Raw genomic sequence first — 22,429 nt, forward strand, 5'->3', positions numbered from 1 at the left:
AGCAAGTGACGAAGCAGAAAGAACATATTAGAACATCCATATAAATAGCAACTCTTCGGAATCAGCTATAAAAAGATGACACTTCTGACAGCTGTTACAATGCATCAAGTAAACAGCATCTGCCATTTCAACAGCAGGACTGTCACAACGCCTGTACCATCAGTGCCAGACAGTGCTACTGCAAATAAGACACAGGTTCCCATTTTGCAGGAAGTGTTTAATTTTCCATTCTATTTTCCATCTCAAAAGCTGAGACAACACAATTGAAAATGTCAAGGCAATGTTCCTTAAAAGAGGATCATCTCCTGCTTCCTAAGTGGGGAGACTGAAAGACAAGAACGTGTGTCACACACACCATGGCAGGGAGGCACCACAGCCAGAAGACTGAGCCATAGCCTCCTTCAGAATATTTCTTAGAGCTGTGCAGATGGAAACGCTGGCTCCTGAGCAGGCGAGCAGCATGGGCACACAACGCCAAGCTGCAGGATGTGCCAAGAGCACAGCTGTTAGGATGAAGGATTTTCCTTCTGCGTTTCTCTCAGTTCTGCTGTCTGCTCCTCCTGACTTTCCTTCTTTTCCTGCAACTCTTCCAGCACGGTTTGAAGTTGCAGACGTAGCACAGAATCCCTGGCTTCCGCATCCTGAGGATCCTGCTGTGCTACCTACAGTTAATGACAGATGATCACAATAAAAAAACAGGGCTGAAAAAGTTTGTCAAAGCATGACTGAAGAGAGCAACAGAAAGCAACTGCCAGTTTGCTTGCCCAGAAAAGCTGAGAGACAAGTTGTGACTCATGCTTAGATTATTATAAAGGTACAACACAGTCTCAAAGCACCACCAAGAAGCAAGAAACTCAAAATGAGATTGCTGACCTCGAGAAAAAAGATAAAAGACAGGTACTGATCTCATCTTCCTACACGCTCATAGGACATCACACTTTAACTAGAACCAATTTCTGCTCCTTTTCAGCCTCTTTTATAGAAAAAGCACTGTGGATGCTTAGACCGAGGATGACTGGATAATGAGGAAAACGAAGGGCATATGACAACAGAAAACAACAACTGAGTTTGGCTTACTTTATCTGTTCCTCGTCTCTGTAGAATTATCCCACTGGCTAAAAGGGCTTTTCCTGTTTCTTCAAACAGGTTTTCCTCTTCGATTTTTCCTTCTTCTTTCAATTCGTTATATTTCTCAACAAACCTAGATTTCAAGATTGCACTTTCACTCTCACTAAAACCATTTTGGTTTGCTGACCCAAGGGGAGACAGGGACGAGTTCCAGAAATATTTGGAGTTTAATTTAAAAAACTAAAACTCTTACCTTTGGCAAGTAGATTTGTACCTCGGTTGTGATAAATCAAAGGGTTTGGGACCGCTGCCATATATTTTATAAAATTTCCTATTTAAAAACCAAAAACCAGTGTTTAAAGCAATTAAAAAGAGACACGTTTAGAAGGAAATGAACACGATCAGAGCCAGGCTACAACAAGAGGCCTTCACAAGACCGTCACTCCTTTTACCATGGGGCATCAGACCAGCACACTCAGCATTCAGCCGCAGCGCCGAGCTCCTGCTAGCTTACCCCCCCAGGGGCTTCGCTCAGGCCACGCGCGGCGCCTTAAGGCCGTTCCGCCTTCCGTGGCAGCCGAGCTTTCACCCGGCCCGGTGCCCGGCCGCCCCTGCGAACGCACAACGCCGTGCGGCTCCCCCACGGCACGGCCACGCAGTAGCGGCACCGCAGCGGCCAGGAGACGGCAGGGCAGCGACGCTCCCGCAGCGCCCCGCAGCGGCACAGTCACACGCACACCGAAGGGCCGCGAGGCCCCAACGCAGGCGGTTCCGGCCCCGGGCGGGGACTCACGTTCGCACTTCGTCCTCCCGGTAGAGGATGGGCGGCACGACGTCCGTCACCTTGCCGTAGCGCGGCGGCCGGGGCACGCGGTACAGCGGCTCGCGGAGCGGAGGGAAGGCGGCGTACACGTCGAACCACAGCGGCTTCTCGATGACGCCGATGCGCAGCAAATTGCGGGTCCTGCGGGCGGCAGCCACGGCTCAGCGCCCACCCCCGCAGCCCACGTTCACCACGCTCGCCCTCCCGACGCCCCCCATTACCGGCTGAACACGCTCCCGGTCTTCTGCATGCGGTTCCCCGCCATGGCAGCGGCCTAGGCCTCCCCTAGCAACAGTGCCACCCTAGCAACGAGCTGCCCCACCACCCGGAAGCGGAAACGCTGTCCCTTGGGCCGCCGACCAATCCGCTACCAGGGCGTACTGTGGGCGGGAGGTGGCGCGCAGACAGAGGCAGCCGATAGCCGAGCTGCGGATCGGCCCCTCCGCCATTTAAAGGGCCAGCGCTGCTGACCCAGAGCCGGGACTGAAAGTCCTGAAATGGGTCCTAGGAGCAGCTGTTACCCCGCTGCGCTCCTAGAACGCGTGCACGGAGGCGCTGCCCTGAAGCACCTCCAGCATCACCGTCATTCTACCACAGTTTTTAGTTCTAGGCTTCTCCCGGGCACAGTTTTTTTTAAAACACAGTTCTGAAACAAAACTCCTGCTCACAGAGAGCAGAATTCAAGAAGTGCTGCAGCTGTTCCAGGACAGGGCAGGCCCCTCTCCGCCCTGATTTCTTCTTTTCTCCCCGTGTAAAATAACAGCAGCTAAAAGCAAAATGCTGCAGTGTTAAGAGTACAACAGGACTTTATTATATGAATTACTATTAAACATTTTTAAGAAAAAAAAAATCACTTATGGAAATTCTAAAAGAGCAACACTCACACACACCACAGACTTCTTTTTTGTTGTTCTTTTTAAAACATTTCATATAGAAGTGATAGAAACGTCACTGAGAATCGTACAGCTTTATGCAAGAAATGCATTTTGGCTCCCGAGCTGGTTGTAGGGGCCTTTCTGCTCATTAGACCTGATTCACTGTCTTTTTAAAGGAGATAAAAATAGCCACTCTTCATCGTCCATTGAAACGATGTTTTGTGCCTCCAAGGTATTTTAAAATGGCCGCAGAGTGACATCACTCAGAGCTGCGCAGCACAGGGCACGTTGTTAGGAGCACATTCCCCGACCCCAAAGCAGCCACAGCCACTGGGACAGCAGCTCACAGCCCACAGGAGCCCCGCTGCACCGCCTGTCTGTGCTTCCTGCATGCATGAAAACTTGGCTGCGAGTTAAGCCCTTGGTAGCTCAGAAGCACTGAAACGTTTACAAGCTGATCCAATTCCAAGCTTGTTTTTTTTCCAACTACACAGCACTGCTTTGGGCTGGGAGGGAGCAGCGGTGTCCTCCCGCTATCTGAGAGCCAGCCTCAGGCTGGGGATAGCAGCCCCCAGCTCCTGCTCCAGCAGCAAAGCCGCAGCTTCATGCTTTGCCCCGTGCCACATGGGACACGCACCTCTCCAGATCCTGACCCTACACAGAGTAGCAGTGCCTCCCCAGTACCTCCCTGCACCCCGTTCCCACCACCTAATGTCACCTTGGGGATCAGGCCAGTGCAGTGTGGCACTGCTGCAGCCCCCACTTCAAAGGGGACACCATTGCCCCTTCCTTAAAAAGGAGCAGGATCAAAGTTGGGCTCAGACTTGAGGGCAGCTCCTTCAAGGAGCTCCAACCGTGGCGCAAGCAGCCCACGGCAGCACTGATGGCAGGTGGTGTCCCTGCCTCACTCAGCCCTGTGGCAGCACTCAACAGGTGCACTGTGGCTGTGGGGAAAAACGTTGGCATCCACTTCAAAGGGGATGCAGGGAGGATTTGGGAGGAGCCCGCCAGGAGCCAGAGCAATGTGGGCTTTGTTAGCAATCCCACAGAGAGGCAGGGACAGCAGTTGCGTGCGTGTCTGGTGGATGAGATTCTGCATCTGCCACCTTCGCAGCACAAATCTTAAAACATTTGTGCTGGTTCACAGGAGCCAGAAAGCAGAACAGGCATGTCTGCAGCCACCTCCTGACTGAGCAGTAAACAGATTATGCTGATCAAGAAGAAGAAAATGTGCTGGCGGGATCGAATTCTGACTTAGTGCTCGTCACTCGTTACTTACACAAGGAAGGAATTTGTTTACGTAATTATTTTTAGCCTGACAGCATCTCAGGATGCTGCAGAGATCCAAGCGCTGCTTCCCAGCTGCCCCTGCGCTCTCCTGGAAAAACGATCCCCAAGGCTTGGAGAGCTTCTCCTGCCCCACACCGGCTCATTGTATCAAAAACATCTCCGCCAGCCCCAGCTGCAAACCCCAAATCTCCACCTCATCAATGGCAAAGGATGTCCCTGTCCGGCCCCAGAAACACTACTGGAGCACTGCACCCAACAGGATATGTCCTGGCCCGGCCGCTGCACCAGTGCAGATCCAGCCCTTGGTGCTGCCCCACAGGGAGCAAGGCAGTGAGGGTCCGACTTCAAGGCAGTTTGAGCGATGCCAAAGGCAAAGGTTTAATGCAAAGGGAAATGCCTTGGAAAAGAAGGCCTTTCCTTTTATAAACAACTTATATTATTTCACTATTACCTGATCTGAATCTCTGCTTATTACTCCTAGCAATAGTAGACGACAGTTTTTAGTTTCTTTCTTGTGTTTTCTTTTCCTGCATGCGCAGAGGAAAATTACATCAGATCACCACAGATATGCACAGGGATGCTCTGCCAGGCAGCTCCCGCAGCCGGGGCATCCCCTCAGCACAGCCCATGTGCATTCTTCTGGCAGAACTCTGTGGATCCCACGCGCAGGAGGGACGGCTCCTCCCTGAGTCCCAGACCCACCAGCTCCAATGCCACAGCTCACACCAGCTGCCAGCTGTTTCCTTTCCTTTTTTTTTTTTGGCTGATTTGCTAGATAGGAGAAGTTGTTTTCAAACCTCTGAAAAGAAAACTGCCTCACTTCAACGTTTGTACTTCAGAGGAGTACAACAGCAGAGGGGGAACAGCCAAAAAATGGGGTTATTTGTCGTTGGGTGTTTGTTTGTTTTCCTTTTTTCAGCCATCTTCTTATTAAGCCCTTTGCACATTCTGTGCCAGCAATAAACCCCAGCGCTGGGACCTGGAGGGGAGGAGACCAGGAGGAGGAAGAACAGTGTGTGCTCAGCCTCAGCTGCACCACGGCCAGCACTGTCCCATCACGGCGCTGGAGCTGTCACCAGCCACAGCACCACAGCCCTCACCATTTACTGCCCTTCCTTCAGCGTCTCCTCCTCTTCCCGGAGCTGCTGCCGCCGTGCTTGAAAATCTTCATCTGAAAGGAAGAGGCAGACGAGTCAGGGTCTGCAATTACCCCACATGTGACGCCAGGCCCATAGCAGCAAGGTGGCACAGTATGACATGGCACGGCACAACACGGCACAACTCAGGATGGCACAGCACAGAGTGGCAGCACTCAGCAATCAGAGCTTTTCTTACCGCACGAGTGTCCTTCGACGTCATCAAGAAGATTTGCTGTGGATGCAGCTGTCCCCAGCCTGCATGCTCTGCTAAGGAAAACCAGGGCATGGTCATAGCACCAAAACAGCTCCTCACAGCCCACAGATGTGGGGGCACCTGGGGATGCTCCTCTCCAAACTGCAGCCTCACAGAGTCCGCAGGACCACCCGCATTCCCCAAGCAGTCCCAGCTACCAGGGGCAAATGACAACAAGGCCCTTTTAGGATACACCTGGTGCTTCAACAGGTGTTTTCTTTTTGACTTCCTCATCTTTGTCTTCTCAGAGAAGGCTCTGGCGAGTTCAAACAGCTTCTTGCGCGTTGCTGGAAGGAAACAGGCCAGTGAGGGTCTCACCACAAACTCCCCAAAGAGCTGCCAGGGGTGCTGGGGAGGAGACAGCTATGGGCAAGAGCCACTGGTGCCAGAAGCAGCCACTGTGGTGCTGGGCACCAAGAACCAGGTCCTGCCACTAGCAGAGATACAAGAGGCCCCAGGCCAGAGGTGCTGGTGTTTGTATCCTTTCATTGGGACTTTTGTGGTATTCCCTACTCATGGCTACCCCAGGCCACCCCAGTGGGTCTTGGCCAGCTGCAGTCTGAGTCAGGCCACCCAAAGAACTTGGGTTTGTTTTGCAATGGGAGAAGCAACTGTGGCAGGCTTAAGAGGAAAGGGAGAGCTATAGCAAACTCCTCTGCTTCCTCTTCTGGGATTCCCAACGCCATCTGTATCATCAACACACACCACAAAATATCTACGCGCTCCTCTAGCCCACCATGGGCTTCCTGCTGCCAGACTGGAGCCTGGAAACCAACTCACATTTTCCCATGTGTTTCAGTTTGTCTCTGAATAAGGCATCGTCAGACACAGCACTGCCAGCCTCGCTGGTTCCAGGAGTGGCTACATCACCTGGAAGGCAAACATTTGGGCACCATCAGCACATCTGGTCACTGGCAGAGCTAAGTAACAGTGAGCACGAAAAGGGCACAGCACTCCACACCTGGTTCTGGGTGACAAAACCCCTCTGAGATCTGGGGTGCAGAAACCCTGGGGGCAGTGACCCCAACTTGCAGCTGAGTGGCTGCATCTTGCCCACCCCAGCCCCACTCAGGGACATGGACAGCTACCAGTGCTAATTCTGTCCCCAGGCAGCTGCCTCACTGCCGAGGTTAATCAGGATTACTTGGGAACAGTCATTACGTCTCCCAGACACAATCCTCTGCTCCCATCAAGACAGAGGGCTTTGTCACCCCTGGGAACTGGGCCCAGGGGAAGAACAGAGCCAGGACATGGCTGGGTGGGGAGGGCACGGGCACCCAGCTCCGTCACCTGTCTGCCCCACTGCCATGTGCTTTTAGGAGCTCTGTGCAGTAGGGAGGGACCAGCTGGGTTCCTCCCCAGGCAGACACATCACAGGGCACGGCACAGCATGGCATGGCACATTGGGTGGAGCTTTGGAGCATTCCCCTGATGACAGGAGATACTCCTGTGCACCTTAAAATTACCTGGTATTATGGAGGAGAAACAGAAATCATTGCTGACAGCAGCACTGGTCGACTTGGATTTTTTTGACTCGTATTTTAGTCGATCTGAAAAACAAAAAGCCCTGTAAGACTCTCTAGGCAGCACACACAGCTTCATGCTCCTTGTCCGTACATGCCCACTGCACTCAGTCCCTGCAGCAGCAAACGGACAAGATCTGCCACACCCCAAGGATGTCAAACATCTCCACACCACGGCTGGGAGCGGTGGGAGCAAGCAGGCAGCCTCCCCCAAGCACCACCACTGCTGCAACACAGCGACCGCAGGCACTCTGTGGGAGCCCACAGCGGAGGAAGTGAGCGCCCGCCAAAACGTGGTGGTTTTCCAGCTGCAGCGGATGGGGATGAGGTTGACACACCGCAGCAGGAGCAGCGTCCCAGAGTGGGGCACACGCCTGAAAAGCAGACAGAGGTTCCTAAAGGTGCTTCTCACCTCTCTCCAGGGCAAGGAGGAAGTCCCGGTTCCTTTGCAGCTCCTTCATGAACTCCTCGTTCTGCAGGAAGAGCGCAATCCGCTCGTCCTCCAGGTACTGCTTCCACCTCCTCTCCTGCTCCAGGGAGCCCTGGCCCCGTGGCACAGGCTGCTGGCATCCAGAGGAGCCCTGTGCAAGAGGAAACACGGGCAGAAAGATTGGTCCATGGCCACAGCACAAAGCTGCTGGACACCAACACCAGGCAGAGCCAGGGGGACACCTCTGCGTGGGAGCAGAGCCCCTGATGTGGGAATCAGCTCTTTTTCAGATCAGCATAGAGTTGAAGCAAGACATGAAAGTGAAGGAGAAAGGTCCTGCAGCCAGCATCACTGCTTTAATTTTGCCCAACTAAAAGGAAAAGACTGCAATTTCCTACTAGCAGTGCACCAGTGCTCACGCTCTCTCTCACCCTCCCCAGCTCCCACTGCATCCATACATGTGGAAGAGCAGAGCCACACTGCACAGGATCAATCTCTCCCTTGCCTACAGTATCTATCTACAACACCTACTGCTGCTCTCAAAGTGCCATAAAAAGCAAAAGCACACAATTACCAGAGAAGAGAAGGGCAGCTGCTTCTCTCTCCCCTGAGCCCCAGTGAAATGCTATGTTTCTATTCCCAGAAAGGTATTATAGCCTGAGAAGCTCAACTTTCAGGCAAGTATATATGGCAACATAGCAGACTGCCTTCAGCACAAAAAAAGGCTGGGAAAAGATGATGCATCTGCAGACCTCCCCAGGCCACTGACAAACTAGGAGGGCACCAACCCTATTGCAGTGGTGCAAAGTGGCCATGGGATGCCCAGGGGATGCGGAGCAGCCAAAGCTGAGCTGAGCCCACAGGGTGTTGTGGTACCAGCCCCAAAACTGCCAAGGAGAGTATGAGTACTCTCCTTGTGTACATGAGGATTTTGTACCTTACATACATAGTATCCACTGAGCATAAGGCCTCAATGCTCTGCCCAAGAGCACTGGCTGGTCCTAGTGTTTCCCAGCAGAGCAACAGAGCTGATTTTCAAAGTGATCAGAAGTAACCCACGACTCTTGGTCGTGCCACAGGGGCTCAGGGTTGGTGCTCACCTGTGTGCAGGCAGCTTGCTGGGGTAGGATGCGCAGGAAGTCCTCAGGCAGGTTGCCCAGCAGCGGTGGGTTCCAGTTCCTGTAGCGGCCAGGCCCCGGCACATCCGTCCTGCCGTGAGCACAGCCAGAGACTTCAGCCAGAGGGAACTCAAACGCTGCTGACAGGGACCCGTGTCAGCAGCCACCTGCCCAGCTCCCCAGGTATTGTCCAGGGGCTGGAAAATCTCACTGTGCCTAGCTATCCTACAAACCCACAGCCCTTCCCTGCCACAGGCACGAGGGCTCCTGGTGCCAAGAGATAAGAGGTGTCAGGCCCCAGCCACACAGCACCTGGTGTTCTCCAGAGGCAGCAAGCACTCCTGCATCCAGAAGCTGATTTTTGCCATTCTACTTGCTTCATGGGCAGCCCTCTTGCCACCTCAGCTGTTCATATTTTAGGGCCATTTTTTATCCAGCTGCGAGCTTCCTTCATCTCCCTTGACTTCATACTAATGCACACGCAGCAGACTCACCTGGGTGGGGGAGTGGGAGGTGCATGTGGACAGCTCAGCACCTGGCTCTCATAGGCTGGAGGGGAGTATACTGGGGGAGGCTCCTCATCAGAGCTGTCTGGCTCCAGGGTGCGCTCAAGGATCTGGGGAGAGAGGAGGAGAGGGTGAGGGTGAGCTGAGCTGAGCAGTGCTGCAGGCAGGATGGGGCCAACATGCACTGGGCAGATTTGGGGCACTGTTCTGTAGGGAAGAGGCACTGCATTTTGGCACAGTGAGGCAGGAGCCAAAGACCTTCTATTGGTTTTGGGGAAGAAAGGAGGGAAGAGAGCGGTTTGACTGAAGCCTCAAGCACTGACAGAGGCCAACTGCCAGGCTGCATGCTACAAAGTGGCCAAGTCAGCATTCAAATGGTTGTCAAGAGGCACCCACATCAGCCACAAAGTGCAGCTGCAGGCCTGCAAAGACACTGGCTGCACTGTCCTTCCCTTACACCCAGTCATGCAGGGAGCAAAAATGAGACAGAATGAGCCCAGGCCAGACACAGCAGTACCTCAGGGGGAATGCTGTCCTCCGAGTCCGAGCTGTCCTCACAGCCGCTGCCATCCAGGTTCATCTGGAGGAGCTGGTCGATGGTGGCATCCACGGCACCGTTGTTGGCCCTCAAAACGCACTCGATGATGTCGTAGTCCATATTGGGGAACATGGTCTTGAAGTCCTCCATGGCCTGGTTGAACTCCAGCCGGCGCACCTGCCTGGCAGGGCGGCTGTTGTTGAGCTCCTGCGCCGAGGAGCCGCCGCGTGAGCCGCCATTGCTGCTGCTGCGCCGAAAGAGGCTCGTCATGGCGGCAGTCCTGGTAAGGGGGGCACCTCGTCACGGGGCAAGGCCCCGGCTGCCGGCCGGGAGCATGGGTGGGCGGCGGGGGCACTGCTCCCCACAGCCAGAGCTCCACGCGTCAGCCCCCGGCACGCTGCAGCATCCCAGCACCTGCGGGCACAGAGAGATGTCACAAAGTTACCTCTGGTGAGACGCGGGGCCCCAAGAGTGGAGGCAGCTTTGAGCTCCCCAGAGCCAGGACCAGCAGCTGGACTGAAGCACGAGGCACATTTTTGGCAGCCACCTTCGTATGAAGCCCACCTCAGAAACCCTCCTTGTGGTATTTTTTGCTTTGTGGGAGTGAGGAGTGGGATTTACAGTCTTGTCCTTTTGTGGTTCTGCCCTACTTGCTCAGCCCCAGCGCATGGCCAGGAAGCTGCAGGCAGGGGCTGCACGAGGGCACTGTCGGTGTGGAGAAAGCACCCAGGGCACAGCAAGATCTCAGAGGGGGAAATTGAATTCAACTCAAACTATTCAACTGCACCCCCATTTGCACGGCACGTCCCCCAGGAGGGCATCCAGGAGCTCGGGTCACTGTGCCAGGCGCCGCACAAACCAAACACTGCAAGGGGAGAAAAATAGCACCACTTGCACTGCAGAGGGCCCCACAGATTGAACATTCCCAGGTTTGACGTTTGTTTATAAACACGGTGAAATCCCTCTTTAAAATAAAAGGTGGAGTCATCTCAGTGCAGGGGGCTAAAGCATTTTGCAGCACAGCAAATCGACCCTTGGGAAAAGCCACCAAATCCAAGATTAACATTCGCTTTAAAACCATAAACAGATTATATACAGCTACTGCCTCTCATTTGGAAATGCAGGGACAAATTCAGTTCTGGATTAACTCCGCCGTTTAAAAAGAATTACCCCAGGAACACTTTTGATCCGCAATATCATTTTCAAAGGCTTTTTCCCAAGTAGCAGGCAGAGAGTTCAAGATAACTGTCCCTACATTTGTATTTAATTGAGAAGAACAAACCAAGCACATTTCTTAGTAACACACTGCATAATCAGATTGAAACCCATTAAGCAGAGCGGCCGCCTCTGAAGGTCACCCGGTGCCCCACACTCTGCACAGGGCCGTGCTGCACGTGGGAGCCCAGCCCTGGGGATCACCAGGAAGCACCTCATCCCAGCCCTGTCGGTCAGGCTTTGCTCTGGCATGCTGGGAGCAGTTATGAGGCTCTGGGCAACTCGGTTACATTGAACCCACGCCAGATAGCGTGACTGGGAGCAGCTGCCTGCAGAATAATTGAAAGCTTCTGGTCCTAAGATGAAAAAAAATGAGGGATGGTGACATTTGAACACCAAAAAGGCTCTGCTGCACGTCTGGCTCTGAGCAACACCGAGGGACTGCACCGTGAAGACATCCTGCTGATGATGTGGAGAAATGAAAAGCACTACATCATCACAAGTTAAAATCTGGAGAAAAGCTGGTCACCTATTAGCACGACTTAACTGAGAAGTTCCATGCCCAGGATCCTCCTCTGTCCCTGTGCTCAGAGTGGGAAGCAGAATCCCCACTGCTGGTTGCTGCCTCGATGCCAGCGAAGGGCTGGGAGGGTGCCAAGAAAAGCAAAATCCTTTGGATTGCCCAAAAAGGAAGGAAGAAAGCTGGCAGTCAACCGTGACCTGAGGAGAGGGCAGAGCCCAAAACCTTGCAGAACCGACCTGTGGCGTGGGCTGCTATCTGCAGGCTCACCTCTGTAGGCTGCAGGCGCAGCACGCAGACGGCCGTGCCCACAGAGTGCCCACAGCACCCACAGCCACGCTGCTCCAGGCACAGGGCTGGCACAGCCGGGTGATCCCAGGGGCCGGGCACTCACAGCTCCATGCTGGGAACAGCAGTTGTTCAGCTCTGCTGAAAGCAGTCCTGGTGAAGGAGCCAACAGCTGTAACAGCAGCGGGACCGACTGCTCCCAGCCCTCACAGCTCAGGGAAAAGCCTTGGCACCAATGGAAGAGGAATGTTCTTTCCCAATGTCTGCTGTGGCTCAGACAACAGATGGGGTTGTTTAAAGGCAGCTGAACAGGAACAGCCCCTTTTCTCCTGCTATTGCCATGCTGTGTTCGTAGGCTGTCCCCACTCAGAGCTTGGGAGGGAAAACTCTCAGAGTAAGACTCAAAGTGGAGGCATTAAGCCAAAAATCACTGCTTCAGCCCCAGGGCTCTGTCTTCAGCCAGGCCCCTCAAAGGGACTATGCTGCAACAGATCTCAGAGCTCAGGGACTGCTTGGTGGTGGAGGTGTCTGCCCAGCACCACTGTAATAGGATTAAAACCAGGATGAAAAGGAAATGATTAGGAACAAAAATTAGTGTGTACCAGCACATTGAAATTCAGAGCACACCCCGGGGACGTGCAGGATGTGTCTGCCTTAAGTCTCCAAAATCTCCTCCGTCACCTTTCTGTTCTCTCCAGCAGCCACACACTCACCTCCAGGTCTGTGCCTGCGCTCTGATCCTTTCACACAGAAACAGGCAGGAATATGAGCTGCATTTGAGGGTCTGCCTGTGGCACGGACACACTGTGACAACCTTGCTGAGGACACAGGTGGGTTTGGACATGGGCACTCGTCCAGCAGCTCCGGTGCCCTCCTTGAGGTGCCAGAGTCCCAGATCGGGGTTTCCCTGTGGCTAATCCCAGATTTTGTGTGCATTTGCCATGCTACAATTACAGCCCCCACCCTTCCAAATGAGGCTTGTATTAATGAGCTAGTGCCAGATCTTAATCAAAAACCTGCCTGCCTGGTGAGGCTGCCTTGCACCGGATTCATTGGAGGTAATTTGATCTTGGTAGGACGACATTCCTAAAATAGTTGAGGGAATTCGAACATGAAATCAGGTTTCCAGGAAGGGATTAAAGAAAAATAGGTCAAGCAAGTGTGAGCAATGAAAGTAACCCTGTATCCCTCCGTATGGGTTAAACACATCTCTGTTCAAATCTGTCTGGTGTCAACGTGTCATAAATTAGAAGCAAGAGGCTGCCGAAAGCAGAGGGGCAGATAGAAGGTTTTCCTGTGGGGTTCGCTGAGCTGCTGTGACCTTTCCTCCTCCAGCTTTCACTGCTGACATCAAAATGCATTGGTCCCAGCTGGGAGATCGGCGTGTGCTGGGGCCGGGCTTAAAGGTGGCAGCAGGCGGGCGGGCGGCCATGCAGGGACATGCCCTGGGTCAGCGCTGCTCTAAGCTGCATTGCTAGTTTGCTTTGCTGCACAAGCATTGGTGACCTCAGCTGCTCCTGTGCTGTCCGAGCACTGTAACCAGTGCCGGCATCCCCCTGGATCACACGCATGCAGAGGTGCCAGAGCCAAGCTCAAGCTCAGAGCCCCTTTCCAGCCCTCCACTTGCCTCAGTTTACCCATCTGCAAGCAGCACAAGGTGCCAGCCAGCCCTGCAGCGCTCTGGGGCTGCTCATGGACACACTGCTGGTGCCAACACTGCACTGCAGGCAGTCCCATCCTGCAGAGCCCTCACGCCATATGGCGCACAGCCCCGTCCTCAGCCACTTATCCCTCCCTTTGTGCTCCTGGCTCAGCACAAACCCTTGCACAAAAGCAGTGGGGACAACTGCAGAGAGCAAAGGAAAGATAAATTCTTGCAGAGACAAAGGTGCTCAGCTGTGGCAGTTTGGGAGCAGGTTTTGTCAGTCTGCACCTCACTGCTTCCAGGCTCGCACAGGAGCTCAGCGGGAAGAAAAACAACGGTTTGGGGCAGGCAGGCACTCAGGGCCTGACCGGTGCCAGCTCCAAGACACCGCGGTGCCGCAGGGCCTCCGGTCCCCGAGATCTAAGGGCCATCACTCAATGCGCAAAGGAACAAAAATGGGTATTGATTCGCCGAAGGCTGCGTGGAGCAGAAGGAGCGCAGAAGTTTCTATGGAAACAAAATGAGTGGAGTGAAACTCTCACTCATGGGCACGGTAAATTATTTACCAGGACAGGCCCTTGTCCATTAGGATCTGGTAAAAAGATTTAGAAGCGGTCATTACGCAGGCTGCTCGCAGCCACCTCGGTCAGGTCACCGAGATCACGGCCACCGAAGAGGGCAGACATAGGGCGGATGAAACCCACTGCTGCAGCTTGAGGGCAGCTCAGAGCCCTGTCCCAGAGCAGAGCACTGCAGGCAGAAAGGATTAATTAAGCAGCAAGCAGGAGCTCCTGGGTTTATGAGTCACTAAGCCATACGACCAGTGGAAGCCCTGCAAAAGCACCGAGCTGACAATCTGGGCACTGCTGTGCCCTTGTTGTGCTGGGACACGGTGTCACAGCATAACCGTGCTGTTCTGTCTTCCCTTGTGCCGGGTGACACTGCTCAACAGAGGAGAACCTGCCTGGAATACTACGCCTCACCTGGGACCGACGGCAAATTACTGACATGGCTGCCCTCCCCTGCAAGAACACCAGGAAGGTTTCCCAAGGACCCTCCAGCACACTGTGTCTGCAGGAGAGGGAGATAAAAGCCCTTGAAAGCCACAAGATCATGTTCACTGCACTGCTTCTGCCCCACTGCAGTACACTGGATTTGACACAGGAATGATACGGATCCAGAAGCCAGGACAGCGCCCTGAGGGTTGCTCAGATCCAGCTGCCAGTGGCACACGGGCCGTGTGCTCCAGCAGCACGCTCTGCCAAGCCACCAAACTAGGGCGCGCTCCTCTTCCAAGCCCAGTCTCACTTCTACTTTGTTATTTTTAAGTTTGCATAATTAATTCACGCATAGCTCCGTCACTGCGCTGTCCCAGTTGCTTTGGGCTCATCTGACAGCTGCAGTTATCAGCCAGCGAAGCTAAAAGTAGCGAGGATTTTATAAGCAGTGGTTTAGGACAAGCTAGAACACTCCATCAGCACAAGAGGATTAGCGTGGCGCTGCAGCTGTGCCGTCCGTCTGTCTGCCCCCAGCAGAGCTGTAAGCCCTCACAGCACCCCACAGCTCCACATCCCCTCTCCAACACCATTCTCATTCCTTCCCAAGCACAGGGAGCCTGGACTTGTCCCCATGGGATGTCCCCATGTCCCAGCCCCTCCAGCAAGACCCCACTCCGGTACCTTGCAGCACTCCCGCTGAGCTCCGGACCTCCTGCACACGCTGTCCTCGTGCCAGAGCTCCACTGCCGCCTGGAAACAGAGAGGGAGAGAAAAAACACTGTTAGAAAGGGCTCTGTAGCTGAGTCAAACACTAAGATCAGGTCAGGGTTGGAACATCACAGAAAGTGAGCCGCAGGTGTGCCCTGCTCCATTTTCTGTAGACAATCCACTCTTTTTCCCTCACTACCCTACTACTGCCCCAAGAATGTAGGCGAGGGGAGGGATGGACGAGATGTCAGGAGAAGGAAGGAATGCCACCTCCAGGATCTGGAGCTCATTTTCCAGCAATTCAATGGAACAGGGCTGGGAGGAAGCACAGGGTGTCGGAGAGACATGGGAGTGCAGTCAGGCACCCATGGGACAAAGTGCTGGGTGAACTCCTTCAGGGCAAAGGAAGCAGCTCCATTTGTGTAAAATACCTCCAGATGTCGACAAAATCCACCCTGTCTGGAGCCAGACAGGAGAGCAGTGCCATTCGCAGCCGAACACACTGTGGGACTGTCACCAATGCCAACGAGGGCAGCTCCCAGGGTCAGTCCCACAGATGCCAAAACCTCCACGGTGCCCCAGCAGCTCCCAGCCCAGCAGCATGACAGGCTATGGAGCAGCCTAGGTGGGAGCAGCAGCTCCGCGCAGCACCCTGCCCATGCATCCTGCCTGCAGCACGGACATGGCAGCACGGCACTGGGAAGCCACCAGGGCTTCACCCTTCCTGCTGGCTTGGATTTTAAGACACTTGTTTGTTTGTTTGTCGCTGGGCAACCAAGAGAGGATGGAAAGAAAAAAAAAAATCAATATCACATTGTCACCTATGAGTCACTGCTCCCAGCTGCTGAAATGCCCCATTCTTCCCCCAAGATGCTGGGGAAGCCTTGAGGAAAGGGGAGAAAAGCCCGAGGTGCCCCACGGCCACCAGCACTACCCCCAGACCTGTGCCCCATCCTCCTCCTGGTGCCCACAGGCAGGGACACTGGCTGGTGGCCCCGGGGTGAAGGCAGGGAAGGAATTTGCATTCATATTTGCATTTCCTAATTGCACCTCCGGGTTTCCTGGGACAGCGGCCGGGTTTGGTTTCCATGGCAGGTTTTGTGCAGGCTAGGAGAACTGAGGAGGGCACAAAGGGGCCACAATGGACCTGCCACTCACCAGCATCAAAGGCACCGGGGAGGGGGCACCACCACGTCTCCCCGGCACTGCCAGAGCCAGACCACAGAGCCCTGGAGTGGGCAGTGCTTGGAGGACAGCAATGGCTTTGGCACTGACCACAGCTGCTTGGGTCGTTAGTTTCTGGGTTTTTTTAAAGGTTGATGGTTTCAAGGAAAGGCTCTGCAGGGCCTCCTGGCACCTCTTAGTCCATTCCCAAAATGAGAAGTTAATCAAAAGCCTTGTTTTAACATTTTCCAGTTGAAAAGTCAGTGCATTTTGGTGGTTAATACGTGCGTCAGGAACAGCTAACAGCACGGATGTTCAAAAGAAGCTTTAAAAAAAAAAAGCAGTTTGAAATTTAAACAAAGTGTCTCAACTGACCAGATCCCAAGTTTCTCAAGTTACACCACACCAAATGAATGGCTGAATAAATAAATTGTCGGTTGACCTTCTGTCCTGACTGTACGTGGAACTCAGCCCAGCAGCAGCCGTCTTCACACCAGCAGCCACTCAGGGTCCACACCAGCAAAGCACCCACAGTAGGTGAGGTAGTGGCAAGGGGGATTTGCTCTGTAGTACTTGAGAGTTGCAGTGTCGCAGATCCACAGGGCTGAACAAGGCACAGCTCAGCACAGCTCAGCACAGCACAGCAGCCCCACTCCTGCTCCCAAGGAGCAGCCAGAGGAAAAAGGCAGGAGCAGCCCCACGGCGTGCTGTGCTTGACAGTCCTTCAGCAGAAAATCCAGGGGCAAGGAATCATTTGGAGCAGTTTGGTAATGCCTTTTTTAAGTTCCCCATGACCACTGCCATTTGATCCCTCTGTTCTCACAAGCTTTTACCCCTCGTGCCATGGGCACCAACAAAAGCTGCCACATCCCTGTCACAGCCAGATCACATGCACCAAAATCTGACTTAAACCTAACTTGCAGATACCTGAGATGATGGAATAGGAAGGCTCTGAGCTCCAAGTAACAGGCAAACCAGGACAAACAGCCACCAAAAGCCGCCTGAGTCGCAGCATTGCCGCTCATGCCCACAAGCACCCATTGATATCAATAGCGCACACAACCCAAAGCGGAAGACAGCAGCACACATCTCCTACCCTGAGACTTCGTCCTCATGGCAACAAACTGAGTACAAGCCACCTTCCAGCTCTCCTCCCAGCCTTTCCTGTCCAAACAGGGCTGTCTGCCACACACAGCATCCCTGTTATCTTTACTTGCACAACATGCTTTGGTGCAGGCTGATAAGAGTTCGCTATCATTGGGGGACGCCACACATCACTGCACACCCCCACCAGCCCCACGGTGCCCACGCACACGGCCTGGAGCCCTGCAAAGGAAAACCCCACACTGTGACACCACAGATCCCGCTGGGTGCTGGTGTCTGGGTGAGGAGCTGTTCAAGATGAGTGTGATGGAGGAGGCAAGGAGCAAAAGGCTTCTCTGGGTGCCATGTGCCCCTGGGAACCCCCACCAGGCATCCCCAAACCGGGGGTCAGTCCAGGATAACTGGGTTTCCTCACAGACATTGTCACCCCCACGTTTATTTTCAGTGGCAGCAGCGGGAGGAGGTGCGAGGAGGAGGTGCGACTGCTGCTTTTTAAAAATAATAAAAAGGAATCTTCCAAACTGCCTGAGGAGGCTGACAACTCTCCAGTGCTGCTTTGAAGTGGTGATTTCCAGGGGCGAGGGAGCTCTGGCTCTTTTCTATTGCTGTTCGCACACACGGTAACTTCACGGGGAGCCCCGGGGGCACACGGAGCCCCAGAAACCTCCATCCCTGCCCGGAGGGGCAGCTCAGCACTCAGCCCGAGGGCCACAAACAGCTCCAAGACCACCGGCACATCGGTGCTCGCAGGGCCTGACACACCTCCCGCGTTAAGCTCTTCGATCCATCCCCAACAGCGACGTCCGGGGTTTAACGGGGAGCAGGGGCACGGGACGGCGTCCGCGCACGGGGCCACCAGAGCCCGCGGGAAAGCACCGCAGCGCGGCCCCAGGGCAGGCACCCCACGCCGGGGCAGCACCGCAGGCCGCCCGGCCGCTCCGGGCAGGGCCCGCCGTGCCGCTCCTCGCAGGGCTCTCCCGATGCGGGACGGCCGAGATGCCCGAGGGGCGCAGCCCGGCAACGGGACGGCCGCTCCGGGCAGCGAGCGGTCGGGGCCCGGCCGCGGTGCGGGCCGCCGGAAGGAGGCTCTCCCCGGGGCCGGGCCGCCGCCGCCGGAGCCCCCCGCGGCTTCAGCCCGCGCTGGGCCGTTCCCGCCGCTCCGCTCCCCGCGGCCCGGCTCCGGCCGGCCGCCCCCGAGAAGCCGCGCCCGGGCCCCGCGGACGCCGAACCGGCGGCCCCGTCCCTCGCCTCCCGCGGGCTCGGCGGAGCTGGGGGGCAGCTGGCGGCGGGCGGACTGGCCCTCCTCGGGGCCGCGGACCTTCCCGCTCCCGCCCGGCTCCGCCGAGGCTCCGCGCCACGGCCCGCACAGGCCGGGAAGCACCGCCCGCCCCGCTCGGCCCGACCGCGGAGCACAAAGAGCCGAGCCCAGCCCGGCCCGGCCCGCCCCCCTTACCGGCGCTGCGGGGGCGGCGGCAGGCGCGGACCACGCCGGGAACCATGGAAAGAAGCCGGGACGGGAGACGGACGTGGCTGGCGGGCGGGCGGGGCGGGGGCGTTCGCCGTGCCCGGCAGCTGGGGGCGGCGCGGCGGGGCCGGGGCGGCTCGTGGGGGGGGGGGGGCGCGGGGCCTAGCGGCGGCCCGGCCGAAAGGCAGCCGTGGCTCCCGGGACCCCTCCGACCCCGGCGCGCGGCACCGCCCCCCCCGGCGCAGAACCCCGCGGCCCCTTCTGCCCGCCCGGGGCGTCGAGGGCGCGGCGCCGCCCGATCCGCGCAGGCCTCGGTGCGGACCCGGCCTCGGTGCGGGCCCGGCCTCGGTGCGGGCCCTGCCGCGTCCGGCGGTTCGGCTGCGGGAGCGGCACCGTCTGCGTGCGGGCTACCGGCCCCCGCCGGTGCTCTCGGGCCGTTCTGTATCCGCAGGGCGGCACGGATCCCGGTTTCCAGGCCGCAGTGCCCCCACGAAGACGAGACGACGCTCCTGCCCCGAGGGCTGCACATGAGATACAGATTATAACAAAGCATCACTTCAACCACAAACAGAAAGCAGCCGCCTCCGAGATCCATTGCTACAGCATCTGACAGCTTGCAGCCATACCACATAACAGCTTAGGACAGGAAGCGATCTCCTCTTACAAATTACAGGAGTGAATTTACATGGGGCAAACGCTTTCCGTTTTGTAGAGACCAGGGTGAGACCGCGAAGGCAGCGGCTGAGCACCTCGCAGCTCTCCGAACCCTTCCCGACGTGCTGGCGTTTCCCAGAGGGAGGAAAGCTGTGGCTCCCAGGGCACCCGCCAGGGTCGGGGTCAGCCAGAGCGGCAGGGAGCACGGCTGGGGTGCTGGACCCTAACGTGCGTTTGGGATGGTCCAAGGATCTTGTAGCTCAGCCCTCTGTGCAGAGGTTTTCCCTCACTCAGTCATTTTATCCGCGTCTGGCAGCTCAGCAATCCTTTGCCTGTGTAAAAATCTGCAAGGCTTTGACAGTGAACACAGCAGTGAGAGCAAAAACATTAGAGGCAAATCTTTGGCTTTCAGTGAGTACAAGTACATATGCCACAACATTTGCCTCCCCAAAGTTAAATACAGATCGGTGCATCCTCAGTGCCTTGCAGCGAGCTTTGTGACTGAAATATCTTTTTCGAATCCAGCCTTGCTTCAGAGGAAACAGGCGATCAAATTTCTTTGCTGTCCTTTGATACGGATCCTTGCTGCAAATGACACTAGCAAGGAAGAAGAAATGGGAAAAGATATGCACAACTATTAAGAAATAAAATAGAGTTTAATTCAGCCAGTTCCAACTAAATTGGTAATTCCCTGGGGGTGAAAAAAACAAAACAAAACAAAACTGCCATGGAAAACACAGAACACAAGTTTTTCTTTGACAGTTGGCAATAACAACTTTGTGAGAAGATGAGTGCAGTATCTCTGCCTTTTCTGAAAACCAAAACGTTCCATATGTTCTGAAAGTCCCCTGTGTCATTTTTACTGGTTGGATTAATTTTGGAGGTCAGGACAGCAGAGGTCTGTGCTCTCTGATGTGAGCTAATATCAGATGCCCACGCTGAAATGTTTTACACATGAAGAAGCATCTGTAAAGGAAAACCCCGGGCTTCTTGGCATGATTCAAATTAGCCCATAAACCTGAAGAACCAGAAAAAAAAAAACCCACCTTGTTATTATTTTGAAGAACATGAGCCCATCTTTCCCAGCAGCCTGACTTGGGCTTAAGAGAGAAGCAAGCAGAAACAATCCACCAAGAGCACTCAGCCAGCCGTGATGGCGGAGCTGGCTGGACGGCACGGCTGAGTTTTTCTTAGCACTGAAATACTTTTTCCAAACCAATACCAAAAAAGGTTTGTTTCTAGGTCAAGACCTCAGCACTAAATTTTAACCAGGAGTTGACAGTCAAGTTTTAACACAGCCGTAAAATGGATTCACAGTAGAAGCTCAGGCATTCTTTTTCTAATTAGAAAACAGTCCCTGAGCCTCGCGCATTTAAAGGTGAAAGCTATTTTTGACATAAAAGTTAGCACGTAGTTCCTGTGTCACCCTTCAGTTGCTGTTCTGGAAGCTGTGAGTGAGAGATCAAGGATAAGCAGCAAGTATAAACATGATGCATTAAATACCGGGTAGAAAGGGACTTAGTTTAAGTTTTCCACGGCCTGCCAATAATGCGAGGAGATGATTCATTTTTACACTTACTGTTTCTCCTAAGCAGCACTGCTTAGAAGGTCCACATAAGCACGAGGAAAGAAACAGGTCTGAAAGACGTTCACAAACATGAAGTGCTTTTAATAGCTGCCTTCTGAAATACTGTTAAATCTGATTGTGAGATGGGCAGTCTAAGGCACCGAGGAAGCAAGGCAGTTTGCAGGAGGACTCTGCACTGAACAACTGTGGTCCGCCCCTCAAGCACTCAGCTCCCATGTGGGGATCCTGGGCGGCAGGGTTAAAAACAAACAGAATACGCGATGCTTTCAGAGGCCTGGCTGTTCTTTAAATGCCAATTTTCCTTCTTGGCGGGAATCTAACAGCTCTGACTGTCTTCAGTTTTCAAAATACGTCTTGGTGACCATTTCTAAAATAAAAGCCAAGAGCGAACAGAAATACAAAGGCTTATCGGCACCGTTAATGCCACGCGCTGATCCCCAGGAGGCCCTGCCCCTTTATGTAACATGGATTGTTTCAGCTAAAACAGCTTATTGCTCTTTGGTGATTTTTCTTTAAACACAGACACCTCCTTCTGACTGAGACCCTTCTTCTGGCCCTTGTTGTGAGGGGAAAAACGCAATGGGAAACACAATTTAATTGCGCTAAGAGAATAACACATGCATTTTTCTCTCTTGCCTGTGATCTACCTTTGAAGAAAAAACCTCACCAATTTACATCACTCAGGTATAACTCCCCAGTGGCAGGACGCAGAAGGCCCACCCCTCATCTCTCCTCAGCCCAAACATCCCCAGATGGCTGTGGGCACCCCAAGCAAAGAAGGGATGGCCTCGGGAAGGCCACTGGCACAGCCTGACGGCAGCTTTGGCAGCTGTGCTGCAGTACTTACTTCCTGCTGGCCCGCCTCCCCGGAAGCATCCAGCCAGCACCAAAGCATCCCGCAGCTCTCCGTGCACAGAGGTGAGTTTTCGTGTCACTGAGCTGACTGCTCTGCCCTTCGCAGCACAAATCCTTCCAAAGCAAAATTCAGCTTTGTAAAACTACCGGTCAGTGCTAAGCCGTCCCCCTAACGCCGAATGCTTATAAAAACATCAGGAGAAAAAAAAAATCAGAACCCTTTTGAACCACTTGCAACTGGAGACCGAATGGACTTGATGTGAAAACCAACTCAAACCTACAGAAGCGATCTGCTTCCCTGGGCGTTGGACAAGATCCAGCTTAAAAGTTTCCGTGAAATAAACTAGGCTAAGCACATCGGCTGCACAGAAACACTCGGTGTAACGGGAGCATCTGTTCTTCGCATCTACGGTTTGCCGAGAGCCCCCATTTCCCATGGCTGAGGGGACACGAGTTGCCACACCAATCGCTGGCGCTGCTGTGGCCACGCGTGCCTCCAACCTGCAGCCGGCCTCGCTGCTGTCAGCGCTGTGGACGAACCATTCTCACAAGGCAGCGTGCACGGGGCACAAACTACTTGACCAGGCAGCCTCGGGTTGTCAGAAAACAGCTTAACGTATTTCGTATGATGGCATTACAAGTGAAATTAATGTCTGCGTTGA

At 54.6% G+C, this 22,429-nt stretch overlaps 2 protein-coding genes across 6 annotated transcripts; both read right to left on the bottom strand.

Annotated features, from left to right (window-relative positions):
- Positions 1–202: 202 nt before the first annotated feature.
- Positions 203–2,247, bottom strand: MRPS23 (mitochondrial ribosomal protein S23). Its single transcript, XM_048967184.1, has 5 exons — positions 2,113–2,247; positions 1,862–2,032; positions 1,322–1,399; positions 1,078–1,201; positions 203–662 (listed from the first exon to the last, which is right to left on the bottom strand). The coding sequence occupies exons 1-5, from the start codon at positions 2,154–2,156 to the stop codon at positions 507–509; spliced, it is 573 nt and encodes a 190-aa protein (XP_048823141.1). The 5' UTR covers positions 2,157–2,247; the 3' UTR covers positions 203–506.
- Positions 2,248–2,672: 425 nt separating this feature from the next.
- Positions 2,673–18,755, bottom strand: CUEDC1 (CUE domain containing 1). Of its 5 annotated transcripts, XM_048966686.1 has the most exons (12): positions 18,659–18,755; positions 14,911–14,979; positions 9,543–9,977; positions 9,014–9,135; positions 8,502–8,610; positions 7,384–7,552; positions 6,915–6,998; positions 6,229–6,318; positions 5,642–5,735; positions 5,392–5,450; positions 5,157–5,227; positions 2,673–5,035 (listed from the first exon to the last, which is right to left on the bottom strand). In XM_048966686.1, the coding sequence occupies exons 3-11, from the start codon at positions 9,831–9,833 to the stop codon at positions 5,160–5,162; spliced, it is 1,086 nt and encodes a 361-aa protein (XP_048822643.1). In that variant the 5' UTR covers positions 9,834–9,977; positions 14,911–14,979; positions 18,659–18,755; the 3' UTR covers positions 2,673–5,035; positions 5,157–5,159. The 5 variants fall into 5 exon arrangements, with proteins under 5 accessions (XP_048822643.1, XP_048822642.1, XP_048822644.1 ...); XM_048966685.1 differs by having other exon boundaries at positions 2,673–5,227; XM_048966687.1 differs by lacking the exon at positions 18,659–18,755 and adding an exon at positions 17,198–18,019 and having other exon boundaries at positions 2,673–5,227.
- Positions 18,756–22,429: the final 3,674 nt, after the last annotated feature.

This window comes from Lagopus muta, chromosome 20 (assembly GCF_023343835.1).
Source record: "Lagopus muta isolate bLagMut1 chromosome 20, bLagMut1 primary, whole genome shotgun sequence".
Lineage (NCBI taxonomy): Eukaryota > Metazoa > Chordata > Aves > Galliformes > Phasianidae > Lagopus > Lagopus muta.